At 41.1% G+C, this 23,882-nt stretch overlaps 1 protein-coding gene across 5 annotated transcripts in view; it reads right to left on the bottom strand.

Annotated features, from left to right (window-relative positions):
• Positions 1-507: 507 nt before the first annotated feature.
• CHRM1 (cholinergic receptor muscarinic 1) overlaps positions 508-23,882 on the bottom strand; it is a 147,205-nt gene continuing 123,830 nt past the window's right edge. For 4 of the 5 annotated variants that reach the window (XM_069968302.1, XM_069968301.1, XM_069968304.1 and 1 more), the window contains 2 exons: positions 3,851-5,488; positions 508-1,006 (listed from right to left, as the gene is read on the bottom strand). In XM_069968302.1, coding sequence (XP_069824403.1) covers positions 3,855-5,420 — 1,566 coding nt within the window. In that variant the 5' untranslated portion in view covers positions 5,421-5,488 and the 3' untranslated portion in view covers positions 508-1,006; positions 3,851-3,854. Of the gene's footprint in view, positions 1,007-3,850; positions 5,489-7,511; positions 7,577-23,882 lie in introns of those variants that run through there. The other variant, XM_069968305.1, reaches the window with a different exon arrangement.

Below are 23,882 nucleotides of genomic sequence, written 5' to 3'. Positions count from 1 at the left end.
CAACTTTAGAGACCATGGGGGGAGATTTATCAAACATGGTGTAAAGTGAAACTGGCTCAGTTGCCCCTAGCAACCAATCTGATTTCACCTTTCATTTCTCACAGACTCTTTGGAAAATAAAAAGTGGAATCTGATTGGTTGCTAGGGGCAACTGAACCAGTTTCACTTTACACCATGTTTGATAAATCTCTCCCATGTCTGTAGATTATGTGTAAGGCCTCATTTACACAGCCATATTACAGCCACATTTTATTGTACCTGTTATGGCCATAAGGCTTAGGCCACCCATCTTAGATCACCATAAAATTTTATTGAAATGCTGAAACCCAGGTCTTGCAGCCATAATACAGGTGTTTAGTGAGGCCCCCTTAATGCCATCTGAACGACAACAAGTGACAACAAATACAAAGTTAAAACATGAAAAACTGATGATGTCACCAAGACAAATGGATCCATAGCTTTAGATTACAATTGTAGGAGCTCCAAGTCGCAGTGAACGTTTGTAGATGGAAGAAATGGCAGAGGCCATCACGTGCGCTTTTTGTAGTATCCGGTTTTTTTTTATTCACTTGAAATCAGAATAAATACACAGCCCTTCCCCTTAAAACTCTGTTTGTAAACAATAGAAAACCTTACCATGTTCTTTGGCCTGTCTCTTTGTTTGATTTGGCACAACAGGGATATCCCGTGAGTAAGAAAATGGAATATTATCCCTGGTACATTAAGACTGGCCTTCCCTAATATCCCCTCCTTCCCTTAGTTCAGAATAACATGTACAAGACGTGTTAAAGCCCAAGACAGCCAGACTTCATTTAGGAAAATTCAAATGGATCAGTCATAGAGTCCTTGGTGAAGGGCGCACTCCATTGCTTCTTCCTTCTCTGTCCCTATTTTCATCACAGGGATAGCATGTTCTTTGTAGTCCCACTTAGCCACACATGCAGGGGACGCCATGTCATCCTAGGACCTTATAGCAGAACTTGTGTCTGACAAGATACTCTGTGTCCTAAAGAAAAAAATATATTATTAGGATAACAACATAATAGGGCAAACCTGTCATTAAAAATCTGCAGGCATCATATTACAGACTTGGAGGAGCTGAGAAGATTGATGTCTAGTTTTGTGTGAAAAGTCCCAAGATAACTTGTCATTTATTAACAGAAATCTCGGCTCACTTTTGGCTTTGAAGTCAAGTGGGCGGTCCTACTCAGTGTATAAGTGACAACTATCTCTATACAAGTGTGCATATACAAAGCTGTACACGGTGATTGACAGCTCTCTAGATGCCTACTTATACACAGCTGCTAATCACTGAGTAGGACCACCCACTTGACTATTTAACCCTGAATGAGGAGCAATTTACATAAATAAATAACAAGTTATCCTGGAACTTTCCACCCAAAATTATAGATAGATAGATAGATCAAGCCACCTGTTCTAAAACAATAACATAAAGCCTGCAGATGTAACAATCTGCCATAGGGCAACACACATGGGCATGTTAAAGATCCAGGATATCCAACATACAGATTCCTATCTAAACTACTATCAAACTGTGCTTACAATTCTAAGTTTGAATGAGAAGAAAGGTCATAGCATATATAAATATATATACAGTGGTACCTTGGTTTAAGAGTAACTTGGTTTAAGGGTAAATTCACACGGGCGGATCCGCAGCGAGTTTCCCGCAAAAAAATCGCTGCTCAAATCACACAGACATCCTATGGTCAACAAAAAACGTTACAAACACGCTGCGAGTTTTAATCTGCGGATTTATCGCAACTTTAACTCGTGGCAGATCCACCTGTGCAAATTTACCCTAAGAGCGTTTTGGTTTAAGAGCTCACATTTTTTCAAAATTGTGACTTGGTTTAAAAGCATTGCTTTGGTTTAAGAGCTCCCTGTACTGGGTGGGAGGGGGAGTGGGGGAGGGGCATGGTCTGCACTGTAGGGTCTACAGCCCTGTACTCTGACCCAGGAAGTCTCCCTCACCTTCCAAATCATAGCAGATCCATAGCAGGCTGGGGCTTACATCAGGGGACAGGACTGTGGAGGTAATCTCTTCATAGCTGTAACCCCTCTCTCACCGGACAGAGAGTGCTGCTATACTGTACCCACATCTGTCCTGCTCCTTCCTTCATGCTCCCTGCAGTCTCTGTCAGCCCTTGTGTTTCCCATCCTCTCCATTACTGTACAGTAACTTATAATATCACATATTCTGCTGTTTCTGAATGTTTGTTTCATCTGTTATTATGTTACATGTTATTCAGGAAAAATTAATCATTATTTTTGTGGTGTGGAACCAATTGTCTGCATTTCTATGACTTCTTATAGGAAAATTTGCTTTGGATTAAGAGTGAATTTGGATTACAAGCTCGGTCCCGGAACGAATTATGCTCGTAATCCAAGGCACCACTGTATATATATATATATATATATATATATATATATATATATATATATATATATATATATATATGCCTATGGCTCTATAATATTGTGCCATAGTAACTCCAGTTGCTGTTGTACATAGTCTATGCATATGGAAGTGAGGGTCTGTGGTAGAATTGCTATAATGCGTCTTATAGCATGTATTTATTATAAATTACAAACAGTGGTGGTATTACACACAAACAAAAAAGAAATAACATATAACACACAGTAATATGATGCATATAGTTTCAGAACCATTGGACATTCAGAATAATTGGACATACCCGCACCCACTCTCCCAGTGTAGGGTGAGTCCCTCCTGGAATTTAGGGACGCCTGAACCAGGGGGTTCCAAACTAGAGATAGGCAGGGCCATATAGGGACAACATATGACCTATATGCATCATATTACTGTTTGTAATTTATAATAAATACCTGCTATAAGAGGTATTATAGCAATTTTACCACAGTCCCTTCACTTCTTTTGAATACTTTCACTATAGGACTGTGGGGATACTTACCCTTAAACAATCTAAGATTCCATAACCCAGTCAGTCATAGTTGTGTAGTGATCAGCATTTTTTGCGGATGGTGGTGGCTCTAATACATTTCTATAGGGAAACGTGCTCTAATTGCGGTCCGCAGTACAACACATTCACTATTATTTTTGGGTAACACAAATGCAGAGACAAACAATGCGGAGGTGCGAATAGCTCGATTAGAGGCAATGTAATCTATCTTTGCCCACAATTGCGGATCCACAAATTCGGACACTTTTTGCAGCTGTGTGAATGAGGCCTTAAATGCAGGTTTCTTTATAGGTTCTTAAAGGGAATCTGTCAGTTCCCTACCCGGTGCAGAGCTGCAGATACAGGCAGATAGCGGTTGCACTTTAGCTTCAGGCCCTATTACACCAAAATATGTCCGACAGATTATTTTACAGATTTTTTCAGCCAAAGCCAGGAATGGATTTGAAAAGAGGAGAAATCTCAGTCTTATCTTTAGGACCTATTCTCTGTTTATAGTCTGTTCCTGACTTTGGCTGAAAAAATCTGTCAGTTAATCTGTCAGACATCTTTTGGTGTAATAGGGCCCTTCCACAGAAAAATGCAATTTTACAACTCTGCAAATGGCTATCGCCAAAGACAAAGGGATAGTTTGTTTTATCTCCCTATCACCTATCTTTCTGTGTCTGCAGCTCTGTACCTGACAGATTCCCTTTAACACTGCAGGCAGTAACACAGCTTCCACACATCATCAGGCTGTACTGATGGAAATGCCAAAATGACGCCTCTTCTCTTCCATCTTTACATTATTACAATATTATTTAAAAGGTTCTCTTTAACAATTCGTTATAGTAGCTTTGCATCATCATATAAGCTCATTGTATGACAATAATCAGACTTATTGCACCCACCCATTCACTGTGATGGGGTCCTGAAGAAAGCTGCTGTGTGCCTGTGTGTCCTCCATTTCCGCTTGTCCCACCGGCAAAGTAGAAGCATTTTGAAAGTGCGCCTGAATGAGCGGTTGCAGAGTGCATAACACATGGGGTTGACAGTACTGTTAACATAGCATAGCCAGTAACCCAGCTCCCACAACGTTGTTGGAATACAGTCTTTACAGAATGTGGACACTAGCACCATGATATTGTAAGGAGTCCATGTCAAAATAAAAGCAAGCAATATGGCACTTAATGTCCTTGCTGCTTTCTTTTCCTTGATGAGTGAATTACTTTTCCTCTTTACATGACGTGTTTTTTCCACTTTAGCTCTTATAACTGTTGACGGCAAAGCTATAGCCAGGGATCGGGATGATTTCCTAGATACCTCCCTCTTTCCTCCATTGGCTTCATTCTCTAAATCGCCCCGCTCAAGGGTGTCATTGGAGCCATGAGAGCCTGTGGGTGTCGCAACAACAGTGCTGACCATTGGTAGTCGTATGACGGCTGAGCAGATGCTCTTCATTTCATATGGATGTTCATCTCCATCAGAAGAAGAGGAGAGGGAATCTGCAGAGGCAGCATCTTCCATAGTATTCCAGCTCCCGTTACTTCGGTGTTGCGGATAGCTTCTTAGTGATGGACTTGCAGCAAGTTTACCTGGAAAACAGCATGCTCTCTTGACCCTTGGCACTGTCATTTGGGATCTGGACAATCTTTCTGATTCTACCATCCCACTACTGCTACCACTTCTGACACTCCCCAAGGGACGAACAATGTTTTCTGTCTCCGAGCCTTGCAAGCCGGCCAGTTCTCTGCTTCTATTCTCTGTTTCTCTGTAAATCCTCCAGTACAGTATGATCATGATAGTTACTGGCAAGTAAAAGGCAGCAATGGCAGTGCCAAACGTGATAATAGGTTGTGACAAGAACTGGATGTAACATTCGTCAGGTTCTACTGTTCTTTCCCCAACAATATACTGCCAACACAATATAGCGGGTGCCCATAATATAAATGATATAATCCATGCCAATCCAATCATAATAGCTGCTCGTTTTGGTGTTCTCTTAGCCCTGTAGGTCAGTGGCCGAGTAATTGAAAAATAGCGGTCAAAGCTTATAATCAATAGGTTCATCACAGAAGCGTTACTTGTGACATAATCTAGTGCCAGCCACAGGTCACAGGAAATACTACCAAGTGCCCAACGGCCCATTATAATGTAGGTTGTGTACAAGTTCATAGACACCGCACCAATGACGACATCAGCACATGCTAAGCTAAGTAAGAAGTAGTTATTGACAGTCTTTAGGTCACTGTTGACTTTGAAGGCCAAGAGAACCAGGATGTTTCCAACTACAGTGATAAAAGAAAGGATTCCTGTTGTTAGGACAATAAGCACCACCTCCCATATGGCGTGGCCTCCAAAGGGGTCACGGTATGGATTCTCCGTAGCGTTAGGGGTCAGCGGGTCAATAGTGGAATTGTTCATGATTGGAAGCCAGTTGGTCACCGATTCTTGCCCAGCATTCTGATGCAGGGCTAACATGAAATCTTGGGGTGCAGGGGTGCAGTCCCCTATAACCAAGGTGTCTTGACCCTCTTATCCACTGTGACCTGCAAGTACAAGAAAAATAAGAGTCAGTGGCAGACAATGCCAATATATTTTGACAGTACAGCTAACACGGCTACAGGCATAGTATAGAAAGGTGCAGCACTTTGCTTTACCACCTGTTGCACCTCGCATTACACCGAGGTGTCGTGGTATCTCTTTCTGTCATGTCTTCTCGTTTGCTACTCCTAAATTTTTTTTCTTATTCTTTCATCCCTAGTTCCTCCCCTCTCCTGCTACGTGTGTCTCTAATCTATAACTAAACAAAGCCGGATTTATGTTTTCTGTTGTTCATTGCTGAAGGAAGAAGTTGTGTTACGGTAGGAGGGACCCCTCCCCACCCGCGTGTTACCTAAAGTAAGGAAGGGAGAAGTGGTTGGACAGGTTTAGTTTTCGCAAGCAAAATGAATAAAAGACTGAGGAAGTGAAAGAAGAAAGAGATATGGAGGGGAGAATTTTAGAATGAACCATATGTTACCAAAACGGCAGCTCGTCTTCTGTAACACCTCCTCTAGCTACGCCTGTATTTCTGCTCCTCTGTCAGTACGCTGCTCCAAGTATCCTACCCTGTGACTCATTCCATAGAGCTATTTTAATTACTTTATTGCTTTAACTAATGTTAATTGGACCTAATCCTCCTGATATCCTGCTCCACTTGTCTGATTGTCATAATTATTATTGCTGATATATAGTCACAGTCTGTGGTCTAAAGCCAGATTAGGGAGATGTCTTCAGTGGGACTGACCATCCATCTATTGCATATGGTAGCCTCTTGACTCTCCCCATGGCAGATTTTGGGTTTCAAGTGCCTTTTGTTCTTGAAGAGAGCTTTCTCTCTTCTCCCCGCTGAATACATGCACCCTCTGCTAAGGTGAGTCAGGTGAACGCGTCAGGTGAGAGAACTATTTGCTCAACAGCCAATGTTATAACCCTGAGTAGGTTCTATTCACATCTGCATTGTGTTTTCCAATTCTAACAGAAACCATAACACATTGCTGGATCCATATTTTGAGAGTTATCACTGGCATGCCATGGACCCTAATATTTTATTATGAGGGTTTGGGTTGGTGATGTGAACATAGCCTTATTTGAATAGTAAAACATTTAGTTAAAACATTTTGTAACTAATATATATAAACTTCACAACGTAAAAAAAGGTCAAATGAATGAAAACACAATATAAACTAGAAACATCACATGACAGAGCACAGCCCTACTGAGCAAGCACACCGTCTGTAAAGTAAGGTTACAAATAATGACACAGTCATAGACAGTTGTTTCATCCCTGAGGTCTAAAAAGAGTCGATAAAGTTTGAAATGCGTTGGGGTTTTTCCTGTGTTCTTATTGTGCGTTGATATGACAAATCTTTCTGTGTTTTATTCCTACCTGTAGCATTCTACAATAGTAATGTTATTTTTAAATGTATAGCCTCATTCACATGTCCAGTGTTTTTCAAGGACTGTGAGTCAGCTTAGTGAACCTTGAAACACAGAGTTGATTGTATCTGTTTGGATGCGCTGGGTTAGGAGGCACTGGTGTTGTCCGGGGGAGGAGTGGGGGGCTGACAGGAGCGGGGGGAGACAGGAGCGGGAGAGATGGGATCGGGGAGAGACAGGAGCGGTCACAGGAGCACAATATCGTGCCACAATACGTACTATGACCTGTCCTATTTCTTCACGGGAATGATCACGGCACGGATGATGGCACGGATGGTGTGAATGCGCACATAGGATTTAATGGGCCCTAAAATTGACAGTGGTCACAGATCTGCGTGTGGGACGGGACGTGTGAATAAGGCCTTAAAATTGACAGTGGTCACAGATCTGCGTGTGGGACGGGACGTGTGAATAAGGCCTATCTCTTTTACTTCCTTGCCATTTTCACTATTTGCTCTCAGCAAAGAATTTAAAGCTGTCCATAGATTTAATGTATGCTAAACTCACTGATTTTAATCTAATGGCCCCCTATTCTCTCACAAGGGCAGATGACTGAGGATAGAGGAATCAGGATGTTGGATTTCGACATACCTGATCCTTTTGTTCCTGGGGAACTAAGTTGCTGGCAGAGGAATCTGGCAGCAGCTTCCTCACTCCTTCCCATTCAGAATACACACATTCTCAGTTAAGCAGAGCATATATGTGTGTGTATGTAGGGATCAGGAGTGACAGCTGATAGCTATCTGAAATACATTAAGATTACAAACATACCTGAATACGACTGCATACATTAAAGCAAAAACTGTGAAACACATTAATGTACATCACATGGGTAGCCTCTAAATAAGTCCCTAAAACACCAGAAAAAAATCCCTTCCTATTACAAGTAAAAGTTTAATCAATTTACTCCATTAAGTTAAGTCATTCCTACTATAGGAGAAAAAAATAGTGTTTACAGAAACAGCGCCACTCTTGGTAATGGTCTGTGTCTGGTACTGCAGCCTTTCTACAGGACATCAGATTCAATCTATTTGTACCCTAACTGGAATGTAATCTTGAAGTCTTGCCTAGATTATAAGAATAGGATGACATCCAAGGTCAAACTTTCATAGATACCAGCAGGGAGTAAAAATCTAGACCTTTATTTCCTATTGCTATTAAGGCCCGGTATTTCCACAGTAGTCTTATTGGCCAGCAGAAGCCATTGAAGGAAGAAACCTTCCTGCTGGAGGCGATGAATGGCACAGCAGGGTCTACGCTCTACAGACTAAGAATAACAAGCCATTCCCCGACTACGGTGTGCCTAGTTATATAAAGAGAAACTTCTGGCATAGTTTAAGCATGCTATACTGTTTCTATGGATCATGGAGTTTGTATTTGTATCTCTACCTATCTCTATCTTTTCTCTATTGATATATACTACAGGGATTAAGGTATCTAGTAATCAAGAATGCAGAGTATCTGCTGTACATTCATGGCGAAGCCACCTTCATCATCATCATCATCATCATACTTATAAGGATGAGGTGGCAAGTGCAGTGATTACTCATTCCTGTCAGGGCCATCTGCTTCACTCACTTCCCCTGTATCTTCATACCTTGACGAAACAACTCCTCCTCTTCAAGTAAGTTTAGGTGACACCTCTACTAGTTCCCAACAGTTCCTGGAAGGGAAGGAGTTATGAAGAGTTCTTGTTGATTCTCCACTCCCCGTCCTCCCCCTTGAAGTCTGTAGGTAAATAGGTGATCTTGGGGCAAACAGCGATACGAGACAGGTGTACACAGGACAGGCACGCAAACACCCTGTAACTACAACACTCAAATCTATAAAGCGTTGTGCTTAACCCCTAAGTAGCCAGATCATTAACTCTTAATATGCGGCATCTGGCAATCTACAACTCTACAAGCGCTCCTATAGGAACAGCCAGCCCTATTACAACCCCTATCATTGCATCAGCTGGGTGGTAGAGCTATAGCAGAAGAACATCATATACTCCCATACATAAAGACAATGGCGATTCGGTCATAAAGACAAAGCCATGATGAACTTGCATTAGGGCAAAGGACTTAAAGAATAAATTAGAAACTATGTATGGAACCGTTCCAGTGCATAACTATTCGGTACAAGATCATGAAAACGCGTTTCTGTTTCATGAAACTATTCCTGTGTGAGCTGTAAAACCTATGAGAGTCCTGGCTGGTTAAATTATTCATCCATCATCGTCAAAGAAATAGGGTCAATGTTTTAAAGCTGGTATGTTGTAGTCTTGCGTCTTTCTAGGTGTTAGACCACTGGGCAGCTCAACGGTTAATGACAGGTCGATTGACATTGATGAATTGCAACCTAAAATGGGTTAAGTGGTAGCCTGCAGATACATATATTGGAAAGCTGCCTTATGATAAATGCAAGACATGGTCGTGGGGGGGGGCTGGCTTGGGTGGGCTTGACCGATGTGAGGATAACATGGTGCTGATGGCGTCAGGGTGTTCTTGCAAGTGATATTAGATGAAGGGTTAAATGAACTTCTCAAGAGAAGGGTTAAGTGATGCTCTGTTTCACACAATGACACAATTCTGCCAAAGCGTATCTTGTTTTACATGACAACCCATGTCAGCTTTAATAAGAGATACAAAGACAGGGAGAGGGACAGTGTCACCCAGCAGTGGGAGGAATGTTCCCAGCTCCATTCTCCCTATCGCTGCTGACTGGCCCAGCTTTCTCCCCATTATGTCACTGTCACCTGCTATAAAGCACCGACTGTCCTCACAATCGTCACCAGATCACTCATTGCTGCTATTTGTGAGGCCTATACATGGATGAGGCCTATACCATCTTGTATTACACCCCACTTACCTACACCATAAGGGTTAATCCATTTCTCTTACCACACCAACGCCACGTATAACTTATTAATGAAGATTTCAGTTTGTATCAGCCTTCGCTTAACTGCACCGTGTAATAACTTTGTTCTTTTCAGACGCTATATGCTAAGCAGCGACTTAACACGCTTATCAGCGCTCTCTGAGATCACTCGGCCATGCAACAGCTACCATAGCATCTTAATGGCTATTTCATAATTCAAGCCAAGAACAGTACAATACATTTTTTTTTAACCAAGCTAAGGTGTTATTGTCGTATAAAAAATGTAAGTGAATAGAAATCTAGTAGGTATCATGATAACTGGGAACTAGACAGACACTATGGGTGTTGGTTACTGGTTACTGGTTACTAAATGTTGAGTCTCATCCTGTGTGTGGAATTGTTATTGAAAGAGAAAATCCTGCTAGAAGTATTGATGACCTGATCACTGGATAGAAACTGATAAATGCCAATCTGGTAGGGTCACTGGGACCCACACCCATCACCAGAATGGGGCACAGGTTTTTTTTTTCTGTCTGACTTTAAATGGAATCCATTCTGGGACTAGGGGAGTAATGTGTTTCCTTAGGAATAGTGTGCATACAGAATATTATAAGCCATGCCATGCTCCATGGGAAAAAGGATGCAAAGTAGTTCATTGCCAGAAGGAAAAGAACTTGCTCCATACTGCTACCTAAGGTTGTATTGCAATACTCTTATTACTCTTATTGTATTGTCATACTCCTGTGGTGCCACTGCAGGAGAACTGAACACCTGGGGGGAGATTTATGAAAGGGTGTAAATATACACCTGGTGTAAACTGCCCACAGCAACCAATCACAGCGCCTCTTATATTTTACCAGAGCTGAAAGCTGAGCTGTGATTGGTTGCTGTGGGCAGTTTACACCAGGTGTATATTTACACCCTTTCATAAATCTCCCCCCTGGTACTGCACAACACAGATCACGCTGATCACTGGGGGTTTTGGCAGCAAGATACCCTGTGATCATCTTGTTGTCAGGGAATGCAAAAGGAAGGAATGGTCCAAAGTGAACAATCTTAAAAATAATCCTTATGCAGATTTTCAGTTAAAGGAAAAGTCCGGGGTCGCACTTTTTTCTTAAACAGCTGGTAAGGAGGAGGATGAACATAACAACAGGCACTTACTTCCTGTACACCAGCGGGGACACACCGGCTGTTTTCAAAATAATTTCCGACTCTGGACTTCTCCTTTAAATACGCAGCAATATACTCAGCATTTTATTGTCCTAAAAATAAAAAGACCATGGATTCTTAATGTATCAGTAAAAGCTGTTTCCACAAAGATGACACTGAGGCAGACTTATCCTGCATACAACTGGGCATCTGTACAGGAGCCTAATGGGCAAAGGGGCCACAGCTACTGTAATAAATAATGCTCTCTACTACATGTATAACACTGAGACTCTTAAATGAGGCTCCATGGGCTCTTTTTTGCTTATTCATATATCCCAGGTAGCAATGCACCTAGGATTTCACTGTACTGAGCTCTTTAGCCGGCAGCCGACAGTGTTATTGTTTGGCTGGTCTCCCTGAGATCAGCGATCTGTTTCTCTTATGGCTCTACTAGGCATTGCTCCCACCTAGTCAGAATCCTGCTCCACACTGATAAGGGGCAACACCCCAAACCAGCTGTCTGTGGATGGATACCTGGCCTTGGTTTTTCCCTTGTCATTACAATGACTTATAGGGCCACTTAATATGGTAGTTTTCTTACAGGAGCCATCCCTCGGCTGGGTCCTTCCCAGAGGGATATCCAGCTAGTCCTGTGTTTTGAGACTCTTAAATGAGGCTCCACAGGCTTTTATTTTTGCATATACATGGGACTGGCCCATAAGTGAGGCAAGTGGTATAGCACCAGTAGTTGCTGTTATCAATTTATAAATTGAATTTGGAAAGTCCTCAGACCCTTTCACTTTTTCCCATTTTATGTTGTGGCCTTCTGCTAAAATAAAATTAAAAAAATAAATTTTCCCCCATAATTCTGCACTCGGTACACCATAATGATAATGTGAAAGTATGGGACCTACTAAAAAAGTCTGATTCATGTGGAATTAGCCTTGAAACTTTTGTAGTCCATGGATCACTGGAGCAGAGCTGACCAGTGGTGGTGGTGGGGGATATACAATATTAGTCTGGTGTTTTTTTTATTTTATGGCTTTTAAGGCCCTTTAGATATCAGTTCAGCAGTCAGACCTAATATGGGAAATTTTGCCTTTCTATAGTAACTGCAGTGCAACTCCTAATATCAGGCACAATGCCAGATGGCATGATTCCAGAGCAGCAGATTTGAGTTTTGGTTCTCCTTTTGTTGTTCTCCTTATATATTAAAGAATTAAATAGGAACTCCAGGATTCCCCATTACTTATGTTCATTTAACTTAGTATGTGAATCAGTTACTGAACAACCTTCTTGTTCTTCATACAATCTAGCTACTGTAATGTCAATCAGAAATCAATGCTACAACATCCCAGTTGTCCTGTGAAGATATAGAGGAATCAATATAAACAAGAAGCGCTGCAGGGTAATGTATGGAAGATAGACACACCGCAGCCCGAGGCACTAATGATGCAAGGAGTCGCGGCAGACATGGCGACTATGCTGGTATACTAATCATAGACCAAAGGGCAGAACTATCAGACATGGCAAGGGGCAGACATAACCCATCAATGTGACATATGTATTTTTTAAGCCAACAAATGACTATCAGGGCCAAAATACCACATTTACAAGGCTCCTGCATAACGTTTTCCAACATGTCAGGCAATGCATTAGTGTTAATAAATCTTTCTCAGTATTTTTGTTCTTAAAGGGGTATATATAAAATATAGGTCCGTCTCTTGTCCTCATGAAAAAAAAAGAAAAAACTTCACCTGTCACAAACCCTCTACAGCTCTTGTGTGCACTCCTCTCTCAGAGACACTGCTTGCCATGGACGTCCCTGGCAGCCTCTGTTCTTCCAACTGTATTAAAGGTCTTAAAGGTGCACATACAGATAAAGGCTACGCTAGTCCAAGAATTCAAGACGTGTGTCCTGGATTCCCGCGGCCTTGCAGCACAGGAAAGATGTTGGTGCCCACGGAAGGATTCTCTGGTGGAGCCCTGACATCTGTGCTGCAGCCTCAGTGGGCCACTTTGCCCCCACGGCCTCAAGGCAGGTGAACTGGGTGCACAGGTGATATGTGCACTTAACCCCAGAGGTCAGTTTTCCCCTACAAATCTCTATAATTTTTTTTTGTTCTTCTTTTCTATGGAGCTCTATGGGTACTTGTTTTTAACAAGTTGTTGGAATGTTGTTTTTATTAGTATCTTTTTTTTTATTTAGTTTTTGCTTTCATCTTTTGGGATAAATAACATATTTACACTTTTTTAAAAACTGTTTTAGTCCCTCAGTCGACTCCTATGTGGTATCTTTTGATTGCTTCTACTATATTTGAGGCCTCCAAAAGACCTCTAGGGTAGGGCACCAATTAAAATCCTAACAGATCACAATCACTGCGTGTGAACAGAACTAGGCATGCATGCAATATCGGGAACATGATGCGGCCGTTTTTGCCATCATGTAAGGCTTTTGATGCGGTACCCTCCCCATCTCAGAAGTTGGACTTCCAAGAATGTAGGGAGGCTGAGGTAGAGCCCTGGGACTGAGGAAAAAGTTTACTTTTCCTCCTCTTGGATAACCTCTTTAAACCAATTTCTCCTAAGGCCTTATTCACACGTTCAGTAAAGTTGTCATTTTTTCCAGATCCGTAATGACGGTTCATCTTAGAGCACACTGATTTCTTTTGGGCTATTCACACAGTCCGTGATAATTTTGATCCGTAATCAGTTCCATAAAAAAAAGACATGCTCCAGTGCGGATTGTAAGTACGGATTATAAGTCTATGGGATTCATGTTTTTTACGGACTTCACGGATGTCCGTAAAAAAAAAAGGATCAAATATATGCAAACTAGTACTGTTAACCTTTTACGGAAACGGAAACAGATGCAAATACGGATGAATTTATACGGACCACGGAGTAAAAATAGCGGGAGGTTTTGTGGTCCAGAAAAATTACTGAATGTGTGAATGAGGCCTTAGTCCCGCCTTGGAGAAAGTCCCGCTTGGGGACGGAACGCGTGGGGTTCTGTGGACGCCGACATGGATCCTTTTATCTGGTGATATACATTTCTTTAAGCCTTGGCTTCTTTTTCTCATTTATCATGCGTTACTCTTGTACTTGTGTCTATTTCACTTTACATTATTTTGACCAGTGAAGATCTCTTATACACATATGTCGGCTTGTCCTTGTGCCATGCCTATTGTACACGGTACAGTGTTTGGTTCTGTTTGTGTATTTTAATTGCTTTTATCTAGTGTGTCTCACTTGCTTCTTTGTACCAATAAAGTATATTTATCTTCACCTTAACTGATTTATTTATTAATATCTTTTATTGGAAGTGCCACCGATGCTATTGGCATGCTCTTTCTTGCAGTAGTATATTGTGTTTCTCTATGCCTAATCGGGTTTCAGCACTCCAGGATTTATTGTTCAGTTTTTTATCAGTTATGTTATTATTTCTCATGGTAGTGCCTTGTCTGCATTTGTAGTCCAATGAGGCCTTAGTGCACACCTCCTTTTCTTGTTACTTTTCAGTAAAACAGGTAGGCAATACCTGTTGCGATTTATGACTGAATAAGAAATTAGACTGCACCATGAGAACACAGTCCTAGTATATATGAGCAGGTTGTGATCACACTTTTTTATTCTACTGTGGGAATGGATCCAAAAGAGAGAAGCATGAAACTCTCAATGATACCTCTCTGTTTACTGACAGGGTTTAGCTTTATGTAGTTAAAAATAAAATTACGACCATTGGAATAAAAATATGCCACAAACATGCCTGAAATATCTGAAAAATGCTGATTGCCAAAAACTTCAATTAAACAAAGAAAACTGAGAATAGCTTGGCTGCTGTAGATGCCTCCTCCAAGGGTGACAACAAATGAAATCTAAATACTTTGCTGCATAATTCCTAATACGGTGCGCCTGGCAAAGATGTAATAACTTGTATAGTGTAAACATTGTCACATATGTAGCATTACAATGTTACATAGTCTGCATCTAGTCAGCGCTGAACATGTGTGCAATATATTTAAGGGGTCTCCAACAATACAATGGGCCAATCTAATAATCATTTTTCTCAAAAGGATCATGGAAATGTTCCTGCTCCTACTGTAATGTAAGCTATATGTGTATATGAAATATATATATATATAATGTTCAATTATATAGCAGATTTTATAGCCTATGGGTGGGACTGGAAAAACAACTAATATATATGTTGGGAGAGGAAAGGATCCGTTGAATTTCGAATGCCTGATCATTTTGTTCTCGGGGAGATATGCTGCCACCAGTGGAGTCTGGCAGCAGTTTTCCACCCCTTTCATGAATGCTCAGATGTGTAACTGTAGTAACACGAACACCAAGCTGTTTGGAGGTGGTCTTATATCCTTTACCTTTAACATGATTGTCTATAATTTTCTTTCTAATTATCAACTATGTAAGGGTGGGTTCACATTGAGGAATTCTTGCGGATAAACTCTGTGGAATTCTGCCGGCTGTACGCGCGCCTTTCCGCCGGCTCCATAGACACCATTCTATGGGCCGGCTGATTCCGTATTCCGCCGAAAGAACTGACATGTTAATTCTTTCGGCGGAATGCAGAATCAGCCGGCCCATAGGATGGTGTCTATCGAGCTGGCGGAAAGGCACGTGTCCGTGAGCGCGTACAGCCGGTGGAATTCCGCAGAGTTTATCTGCGAGAATTCCTCAGTGTAAACCCACCCGAACTATGTAACCCCCTGATACTCTCTCCTTAGATTTCTCTGGTCCCTGTTCAGTACGGTACACACCTTTATACTAAACAGCACAATGTCAACTTTTCATCCTATAAATAGACAGAATGACTGATCACAAGTGTGAAGACACCTGCAGTTATTGTCCTAAAGAACAACTTTTAAACTTGCAGCCCCGTGCCCAACGGCCAGGTCTTAGAGTATCTGTGCCCTAACTTGGCACCACCCCTCCGTCCCTCCTCCCCACCCTCTTCATCATTATGAATGCCACTGGAACATTTTCTCCTGTGTGTCTCCTGTGTGTTTTCTCCAGGTGCCTTAATGATCCAGCCCATGTTCAGTATTCACACAGCTGATGAATAGGAGACAATCTGCCTGGAGCATTCCTAATGATGAGGAGGGAAGGGAGGAGGGACAGAGAGGGTGTGCCAGCCTAATGCATACGCAATCTAGGCCACTCCCATTGGGCACGGGGCTGCCAGTTTAAAAATTGTTTTTTAGGACAATAACTGCATCACCTGCCAAACGGACCCCAGGACAGATCTTGGATTAAAAGCAGCTATCCGAAGGTACAAGTGGCTTGGGGGGGGGGGGGTCAGATTGTGGGTACAGAGTCGCTTTAAGGTGGCCAAACATCCTCAATAACTGTCAGCTGAATAATCGTTAGGTTGTTAGTTCTCTCCTATGCTCCAGACATTTACAGGGACATGCGGCTGATTCTCTCTGGGAGGGGTAAACTCCGACTGCAGCTTATCTTTCAGAAAACAAGGGAATCAAGCAATGGTTTTCAATCAACCCCTATCTCCACCACAATTAACAATGGTGTAGAGAGCTCCAGTGGTGTAAAACATTCTAAGGCTATGTTCACACTACGTAAAAGTATGGCCATTACTTTGTACGGGTGAACACACCGCATGTTCTTTTATGGGATCCCAGCCGGAGCGTATGTACATCCCTCGCGGCGCCACAAAGAACTGACATGTCAGTTTTCTGCGGCCGCAATTCAGTGAATAGGGGCTGTAGAAACCCATGTCAGTTCACACAATGAAGCGTAATGTGTGCTGTGAGAAGTTCTGATGAGGACGCGTGCTGATGCGCATGCATCAGAACACTGCGGCCGGAAAGATCATCCGGCGGGTACTTAAGTACCGGCCGGGATGATCTTTGCAGAGACCAGCCGTTCCGTTTCTCTTACGCCGTGTAAACATAGTTTAAGGGTGCGTTTACACATACAGGATCAGTAGCAGATTTGATGGCGCAGATTTGAAGTTGGAGATTCAAGGCAAATTAAATCTTGGCCATCACATCTGCTGCGGATCTGCTGTGGATCCTCTACGTGTGGATGCACCCTAGGGTAGCTTCTCACACACACACACCGTATCACAGCGGATTTTCAGCAGATCTGATCTAAATACCTGAACACAGCATCACATCTGCTGCAGATCCTGTACATGTGAATGCACCCTTATGCTCAAATTACTTTCAATCTCTCTTAGGGAACCATCATTTTTGTCCTGGACTGTTTCATTAGTTTGTTTATTAGGGGTCATACACACGTCCGTAGAATTCTGTCTGTACAAGGACGAGGTTCTGAAGAGAGGACCAGGGAGCTCCAAGCATCATAATTATTTATAATGTTTAAAGGTTGCGCTAGTGACACAGTTACTATTTTAGAGACTATTGTGGGGTATTTTTTTTTAATGAAAGGATACCAAAAAATGTGTCCATGTGTGTACATATTCATAGACCTTAATACACCTGATAGATGTCAGGGCAGTGCATGTTAGCATACTTAGCACAGTAACAATGAAGCTCTACGAAGCAGAGGCTGCGGAAACAGGACCAGCAGGAAGCATCACCTTATATATGTGAACAGTATTGTCAGTGTTCTTTTACTGGCATTCCTGATCTGTGATATGTTCTTATTTATTCACTGAGATTGTACCAATACATGTATTATGGAACCATCATTCCAGAGCAAATGTTTCTCTACTGGTTGCTAGGTTTTCAAGGTCTCTCGATGAGTGAGCAGACCATAAGAGATGACGTGAGTAACGGAGTAAAATTTCTTTATTTTATTATGTTCTAATAGCATATACACTAATGTTTGGTTTTGGGTGGAAAGAATCTTTGTGTGAAAAAAAAAACATTATATTGAAAACAACTAAGAACACAATAAGAAACAAAGAGCGGAAATAAAAAGGTTCAAGAATGAACATACAGCGAAAAGAATAACTGCTATATAAATGCTTTTTACATAAACCTATGTGTTAGAATTGAAACTTTCCAGTCTCAGAGCCCTATTGTTTTAGGTTTATATACATATACAATTGTGCATTGTGCGGTCATACTGTAAAAGGAAACATTTTACTTCTCACAGTTTCAATGGAAAGAAATGGTGGAAAAGCAGCAATATACAGGTCGCAAGGGATCCATGAAAAAAGCAGACTGATTATCGGAGATCACCGGGAATACGAGCTTGGACGAGAGGATGAAAATAACAAAAATGGCAGCTTTTTTGTAATGACATAGACAACACCTTTCTGGAGGCAATGCTCTTTTCATCAGGTCCGTAACAAATAAATACAATCAAAGAATGTATGTGTAGAAATGGGGGGAGATTTATCAAACATGGTGTAAAGTGAAACTGGCTCAGTTGCCCCAGCAACCAATCAGATTCCACCTTTCATTTTCCAAAGAGTCTGTGAGGAATGAGAGGTGGAATCTGATTGGTTGCTAGGGGCAACAGAGACAGTCTCACTTTACACCATGTTTGATAAATATTGCCCCTTGGTGTATAGATCCTTGGGGATAAACAGGCATGAACCAAAGTTCCTGGGCTCCAATGCAAAATTTGTAGCAGGTCTCTCCACCATGTGCCATTAATAATACTAGTGTCTCCTATCTATGGACTTTTGAGGCAACGGCTAATGTAACAGCAAAGAAAATCTAATAAATCTCCCTGACATTGGTTTTAAAGGGGTTTTCGAATCCAAAAAAAAAGTTTATATGTTGCTGGAAATGACATGGAAAAAAAGTAATACTCACAGCTCCCAGTGTGATGCCATCCTGTCCCCCACTTGTTGCTCTGCTTCACCCAGCAGTGATGGTCAGCCATTGACTGATGGGAGACACTGTCATGGTCAGCGACAGGCTTTGCTGCCCTTTTTTCCAAGATGAGTTGGGGACCAGATCAAAGCATACTGGGGAATATAGGGGACCCAGGTAGGTAAGTATGGCTTTTTCTTTTCTGGTCATTCCCACATATATATCTTGTTAGGATGAGGTAATGGATGATGGTGCCAGTGAAGAGGTAGGTGTAATAGTTTGGAGGATGATATGTGATGAAGTGTGAAAGTGTCCATATGCGTAGGCCTTGAGAAAGGGCCAAGCGTCCAAAAAAGAAATCACTCACCATGTTTTTGGGTGTTCACCTACAAATGGTGCCTAATAAAGCTCAATAAAGCTAAATTGAGCTTTATTAGGCACCATTTGTAGGTAAACACCCAAAAACATAGTTAATTGGTTGAAGGCCGTGTTTGCTGTGTTGTACCTCATGTATTTTTCCCATGTGGAATAATAAAAAAAGTAATTATGTAGAACTTATCATTTCTAGCAATGCTCCTTGTCGATAATCGACCCGTATAAAAAGGGCCTTTAGGCACTATTGAAGATGATGGTGCCATATAAGTTGTTAATAGTAATTACAATAAAAAGGGGACATTTATTTCACATAGAGTTCATACCAGCTCTTAAGCTGGAACATAAATGAAAACATAATTCTGTCCATAGTTAGAATTTACAGTCCCATAAATGAACAGTAAAGTAGAATTTACAGGGCAAGGAGGCCATGTCTGTCCTAGGAATTATCATCCATAGATGGCATGCACGCCCAGATGGCTGCCATTAAGATGTCTCAATTTTATGGGAACAGGGTAATAATGAATTACTTGTTCACCCATACAAAGAATCAAGGTGTACAGAGCACCAGTATCTATGGAGAGAAAAATATTATATATATATATATATATATATATATATATATATATATATATATATAGGTATATGGATAACTTTGTAACAGGACAAACCATGGAAATGCCACGTCTCCTTGCAGTCTATGACTTTGATTTTTTCCTGCTAGTTTCCAAGTAGTTGTAGACAAGAAATGAGGTCTAATAGTAGCAAAGGGGTTAAAATGGTATGGTAGCTCAGATGTTCTTATAACATTTCATATCTATAAACAGCCACCTAATAGCATTTATAGACCTCCTATATACGTCCTCCAGCCGTACACAGACGGTTTATAACTACTCATAGACCAGTCAATCCAGCAGTAAAATATTAGAAATTGGTGCCTTTCCATGCTAATATACAGAGAAAGGTGCCAGGCTCTTTGTCACTGTGCCCATTTACAGAACAATATTTCCTGGAAAGTGCCAAGCTAGAAGTTTCCGTGCCTGTTGAATAGGTGTTTATCCCTCGAGGCGCCTTGCTATGTATTTCTAAGCCACAAAGTACAACTATGGACTATTGAGACTGTAGCCCCCCTGACTATTTTTGTTACTGACATAATAGGCGTGTTTGCTTTGTTCAGAGACATGGCACGGCAGAAGGGGGGGGGGGATACTTCTTGATTCTTTTATCTTTTTCACAATGGGGATAATTAAATAGTATTTTGTAAAATAATATACACATTTCTGCATCAGATACCATTAACCCCTTCATGTACAGTGGCAACTGAATTCTTTATGGTCTGATAACACCTCTTTGGTGCTTTTCATAGGTTTTACTTTTAGTAGATAATAACCATATAATATTGGAAATACCCCATAAGACTTGCCTTTATTGAGATCCTCTAGATGTTTGGCTCTTTCAGACCCCTCAGATCCAACACTTGCCCTTTTTTCCTTTTTCCAAGGACTTGCCACCTAATATGCCTTACCCCTACAAATGGATCCACATAATCTGTTATTCACTGCATCTATCAATGTAATGTTATGCCTGATCCATAAGTATTCTGTATGTTCACAATTTTTCTAAGCCTTTTTAGTTTAAATAAGCTTTTACATTTCCCTAACCTTCAGAAAATCACCCACACATTGCACGCTTTACTTTTATTTAACCTTGGTTTTTCTTTTCTACATTTTGCTTTCAATATGATAGACCTTTATGAGTCACAGTATTTTATTATTACTGATGCATCCATTGCAGATATGATTTATTACAATAGAGGCTTCAATGTGTTCGCCAGTACACAATAGCTCGGGAATGTTTGCATGCATTAGGGAACAGTTCACTAAAACGCTCTAAACACGTACATACCTGCTTGATGAATGGTGGCTATGGCTGCTATAGAGATACTATAGATGACTGTTGAGGAGGGCATTGTGGCTGGCTAGTCTGTTGGGCTCTGTTGAGGGCCAATGACTGGCATGGTTTTGGGGGCACTATGACTGAGAATTTTATAGGGCATTTTTTCAGTTATATCGGGCACCGACTGGCATTATGATCAACCATATATGACAAGAAAAAGCAGAACACAAATCACAAACAACATAGAACAAATAAAATATTAGCGCAAAAGGACAGTAAGAACCCATCTCTGCATGGACATGAGTAATGGGTACATAGAATGACAATAGTATGTAATATCAGGAAAAAAGAAGCGTTGAAGGAAATTCCCATAATCTAACAAAGGAGAGGGAGAAAGAAAGAGGGAAAAAGAAAAAAAGGGGGAACGAAGAAAAGGAACAAAAATAGGGTGGGGGAGAAAAGGTGGGGGAGAAGAAGTCAATGGACTACATGTCAGTCAGCAAAATAATGTCTAAGATTCAAGTAAGACCTGAAAGTCTATCTGGGGCTCCCATATCTGGAGAAATTTTAAGGTCTTCCCAGCCAGGTTGGCAGAAAATTCCCCCATATGGTACAAGTGGGCCATCACCTGTTGACACTTTGACAGATTTAAAATTGAAGTGTCATCAAGCAATTCTGATAGGAGCAGGAAACACAGAATCCAATTTTAGGTGTGCTAGGCACCCTCTTCTGGCATAGGGTGTGTTAAGGGAAAAAGCTCCCCTCCCAGGCTATGGACATTTTCTGTATAAAGGATTTTTGCCAATCCGGAGGGGAGTCTCTTCTCCAAGTTCTTGCTCCCAATGCTCACATAAAGCCGGCATCACCTCCACCTGTGTCTGGCAACAACAAAATGCAGATTAAAGAGATAGAGGAAGAGGAAGAAGAGGCCCACGGGAAGTTGAAAAAGAAGTATGAGTAGAGTGAAGGGGGGTTCTTCTCCCTAAAACTTAATAAATGATTTAAGATGGGTATTCTCTGTCCATGATAGCCTAGCTGTATGGAACAGTGACTGAATGTGTGAAGAGCAGAGTAAGGGAGAAGGAAGAAGGAAGAACGTGGGTTCTCCAGTCCCTTTCGTCCTTGGCTGTCCTTGTGAAGGGTGTGACAGCTTTAGGCCTAATTGTGGGCCTAAGCATCATTCACAGAGAGCATCACACTCAGTATATGAGTGTAGTGTATGAGTATATGAGTGTAACATAAAAACTTGATGATTTGCTTTAAACAATGGCTCATTTGCTGATGACATTCCCTTTAAAGTATCTGATGGTAACATCTTGCCATCTGATACCAGAGGACATCATCACACGTCTTACACAGTTAGAGCTGTTTATAAGGATGATAGGAGGACCTTCACATTGATAGCGGTTTTAATGATATATAGAGAGATGGTAGATATAAACAAAAATGGTATAAACAATATGACCATACGCACATTTACTTTCCTACTACTTTCTGGATGTCTGCAGCTGTAATGCTTCTACCCACCCATAAGAATTTGAGTCCAACTCTTAACTCAGTTACTCAGTTCTTGAATTACTATGACACGACGTGTTTTTAAATGTTGTTATTTTATCTTTTTAATGCCCAATAAAGTTTTTGCTACTTTTCAAGAAGCTGTGGATACTGCACCTATTCTTGGATGGCTGCCTATAACACTTGTCCAAACTCATGACTGCATCAGTTCACTGTCCATAATCTGTTCTCCTTCCTATATAAGACAGTAGTATTTTATCAAGTGGATGAGTTTCTGAGATCCGCAGACCTATATGTAAGAGGACAAGATTCTATGACCTTCTGATCTATCTGTAAGAGGACAAGTTTTTTTATGATCCTCTAATCTGTATGCTGCCTTAGGCTGGGTTCCCACTGCGTTTTTACGTGCTTGACCAAGTCTTTGTGTACGCTTAAAAAATGGATAAGTTTTGATCCATGTTTTGATTCAGGTTTTTTTTTATAATGAAAATCAGTAGAATTATGGATCAAAATGAATTCACACATGCAGCAGTTTTCATAATTTTTTTTATTTGCATAAAATGGATGGGAAAAAAAACACATTGCAAAAACGCAGCCTTAGTGAGAAGAAGAAACTGTACTAGCAGTAAGTCCACTAGGTGTATAGCTCATAGACTGATAGTAATTGCCAAAATGTAAATGGATCAGTTCCCTTTAACTCCTACTGATACTCAGAGAGCTCACAGCTCAATAGCTGCCTACTAGTATGGCGGAAACCAATGTTATCAGCAAAATACCACAGTAACGGTATTGCACATTAAGTGATTTAACTGTATATTGATCCTATATAGTAGAGCAAGGTAGCTGATACAGTGATACTGATCCCAAAAAGACACTCACAGTTCTAATTTATGGTATCCAATCTCTTAATAATCTGGTCTAGAACGCATGGGTCATAAACACATTTTTGATCTCGGCATCTAAACCTAGCTTAACTTTTGAGTCATAAGTAAACTGTGCTTTTTAGTAATCGGGAGGGGTTCTATGGAGTGAATGATGAGATAATGGGTGTATTTATACACTTGGAGAAATGAATGATGAAATAATAGAAAGCCCAGCAAGTCTCCGAGACCCACCCTTCAGCAGCAGCACTGTTTATGAACCAGGCTTTGTGAGCAGTGACGTCCTTATAAAGTCAGCACTGGCAGAATCTGTTTTATGAGTCTGCATCGTTTAGAATAGGAGGAAAGCATTATGGGTACCAGCCAAAATACCACCAGGGTACAAGTAACATAGGAAACCGGCCTCTTTAACCATTTAATGCCTACCTCTATTGAAAACCTGAATATCCAGGTGTAACTAAAATAAATCCCAGCATGCCTTATGTCATAAATATCCAGTAAGCTAAAAATGT

This window comes from Dendropsophus ebraccatus, chromosome 4 (assembly GCF_027789765.1).
Source record: "Dendropsophus ebraccatus isolate aDenEbr1 chromosome 4, aDenEbr1.pat, whole genome shotgun sequence".
Classification (NCBI taxonomy): Eukaryota; Metazoa; Chordata; class Amphibia; order Anura; family Hylidae; genus Dendropsophus; species Dendropsophus ebraccatus.
Note: the sequence above shows the minus strand (reverse complement) of the source record. Positions and strands in the feature narration are given on the sequence as shown.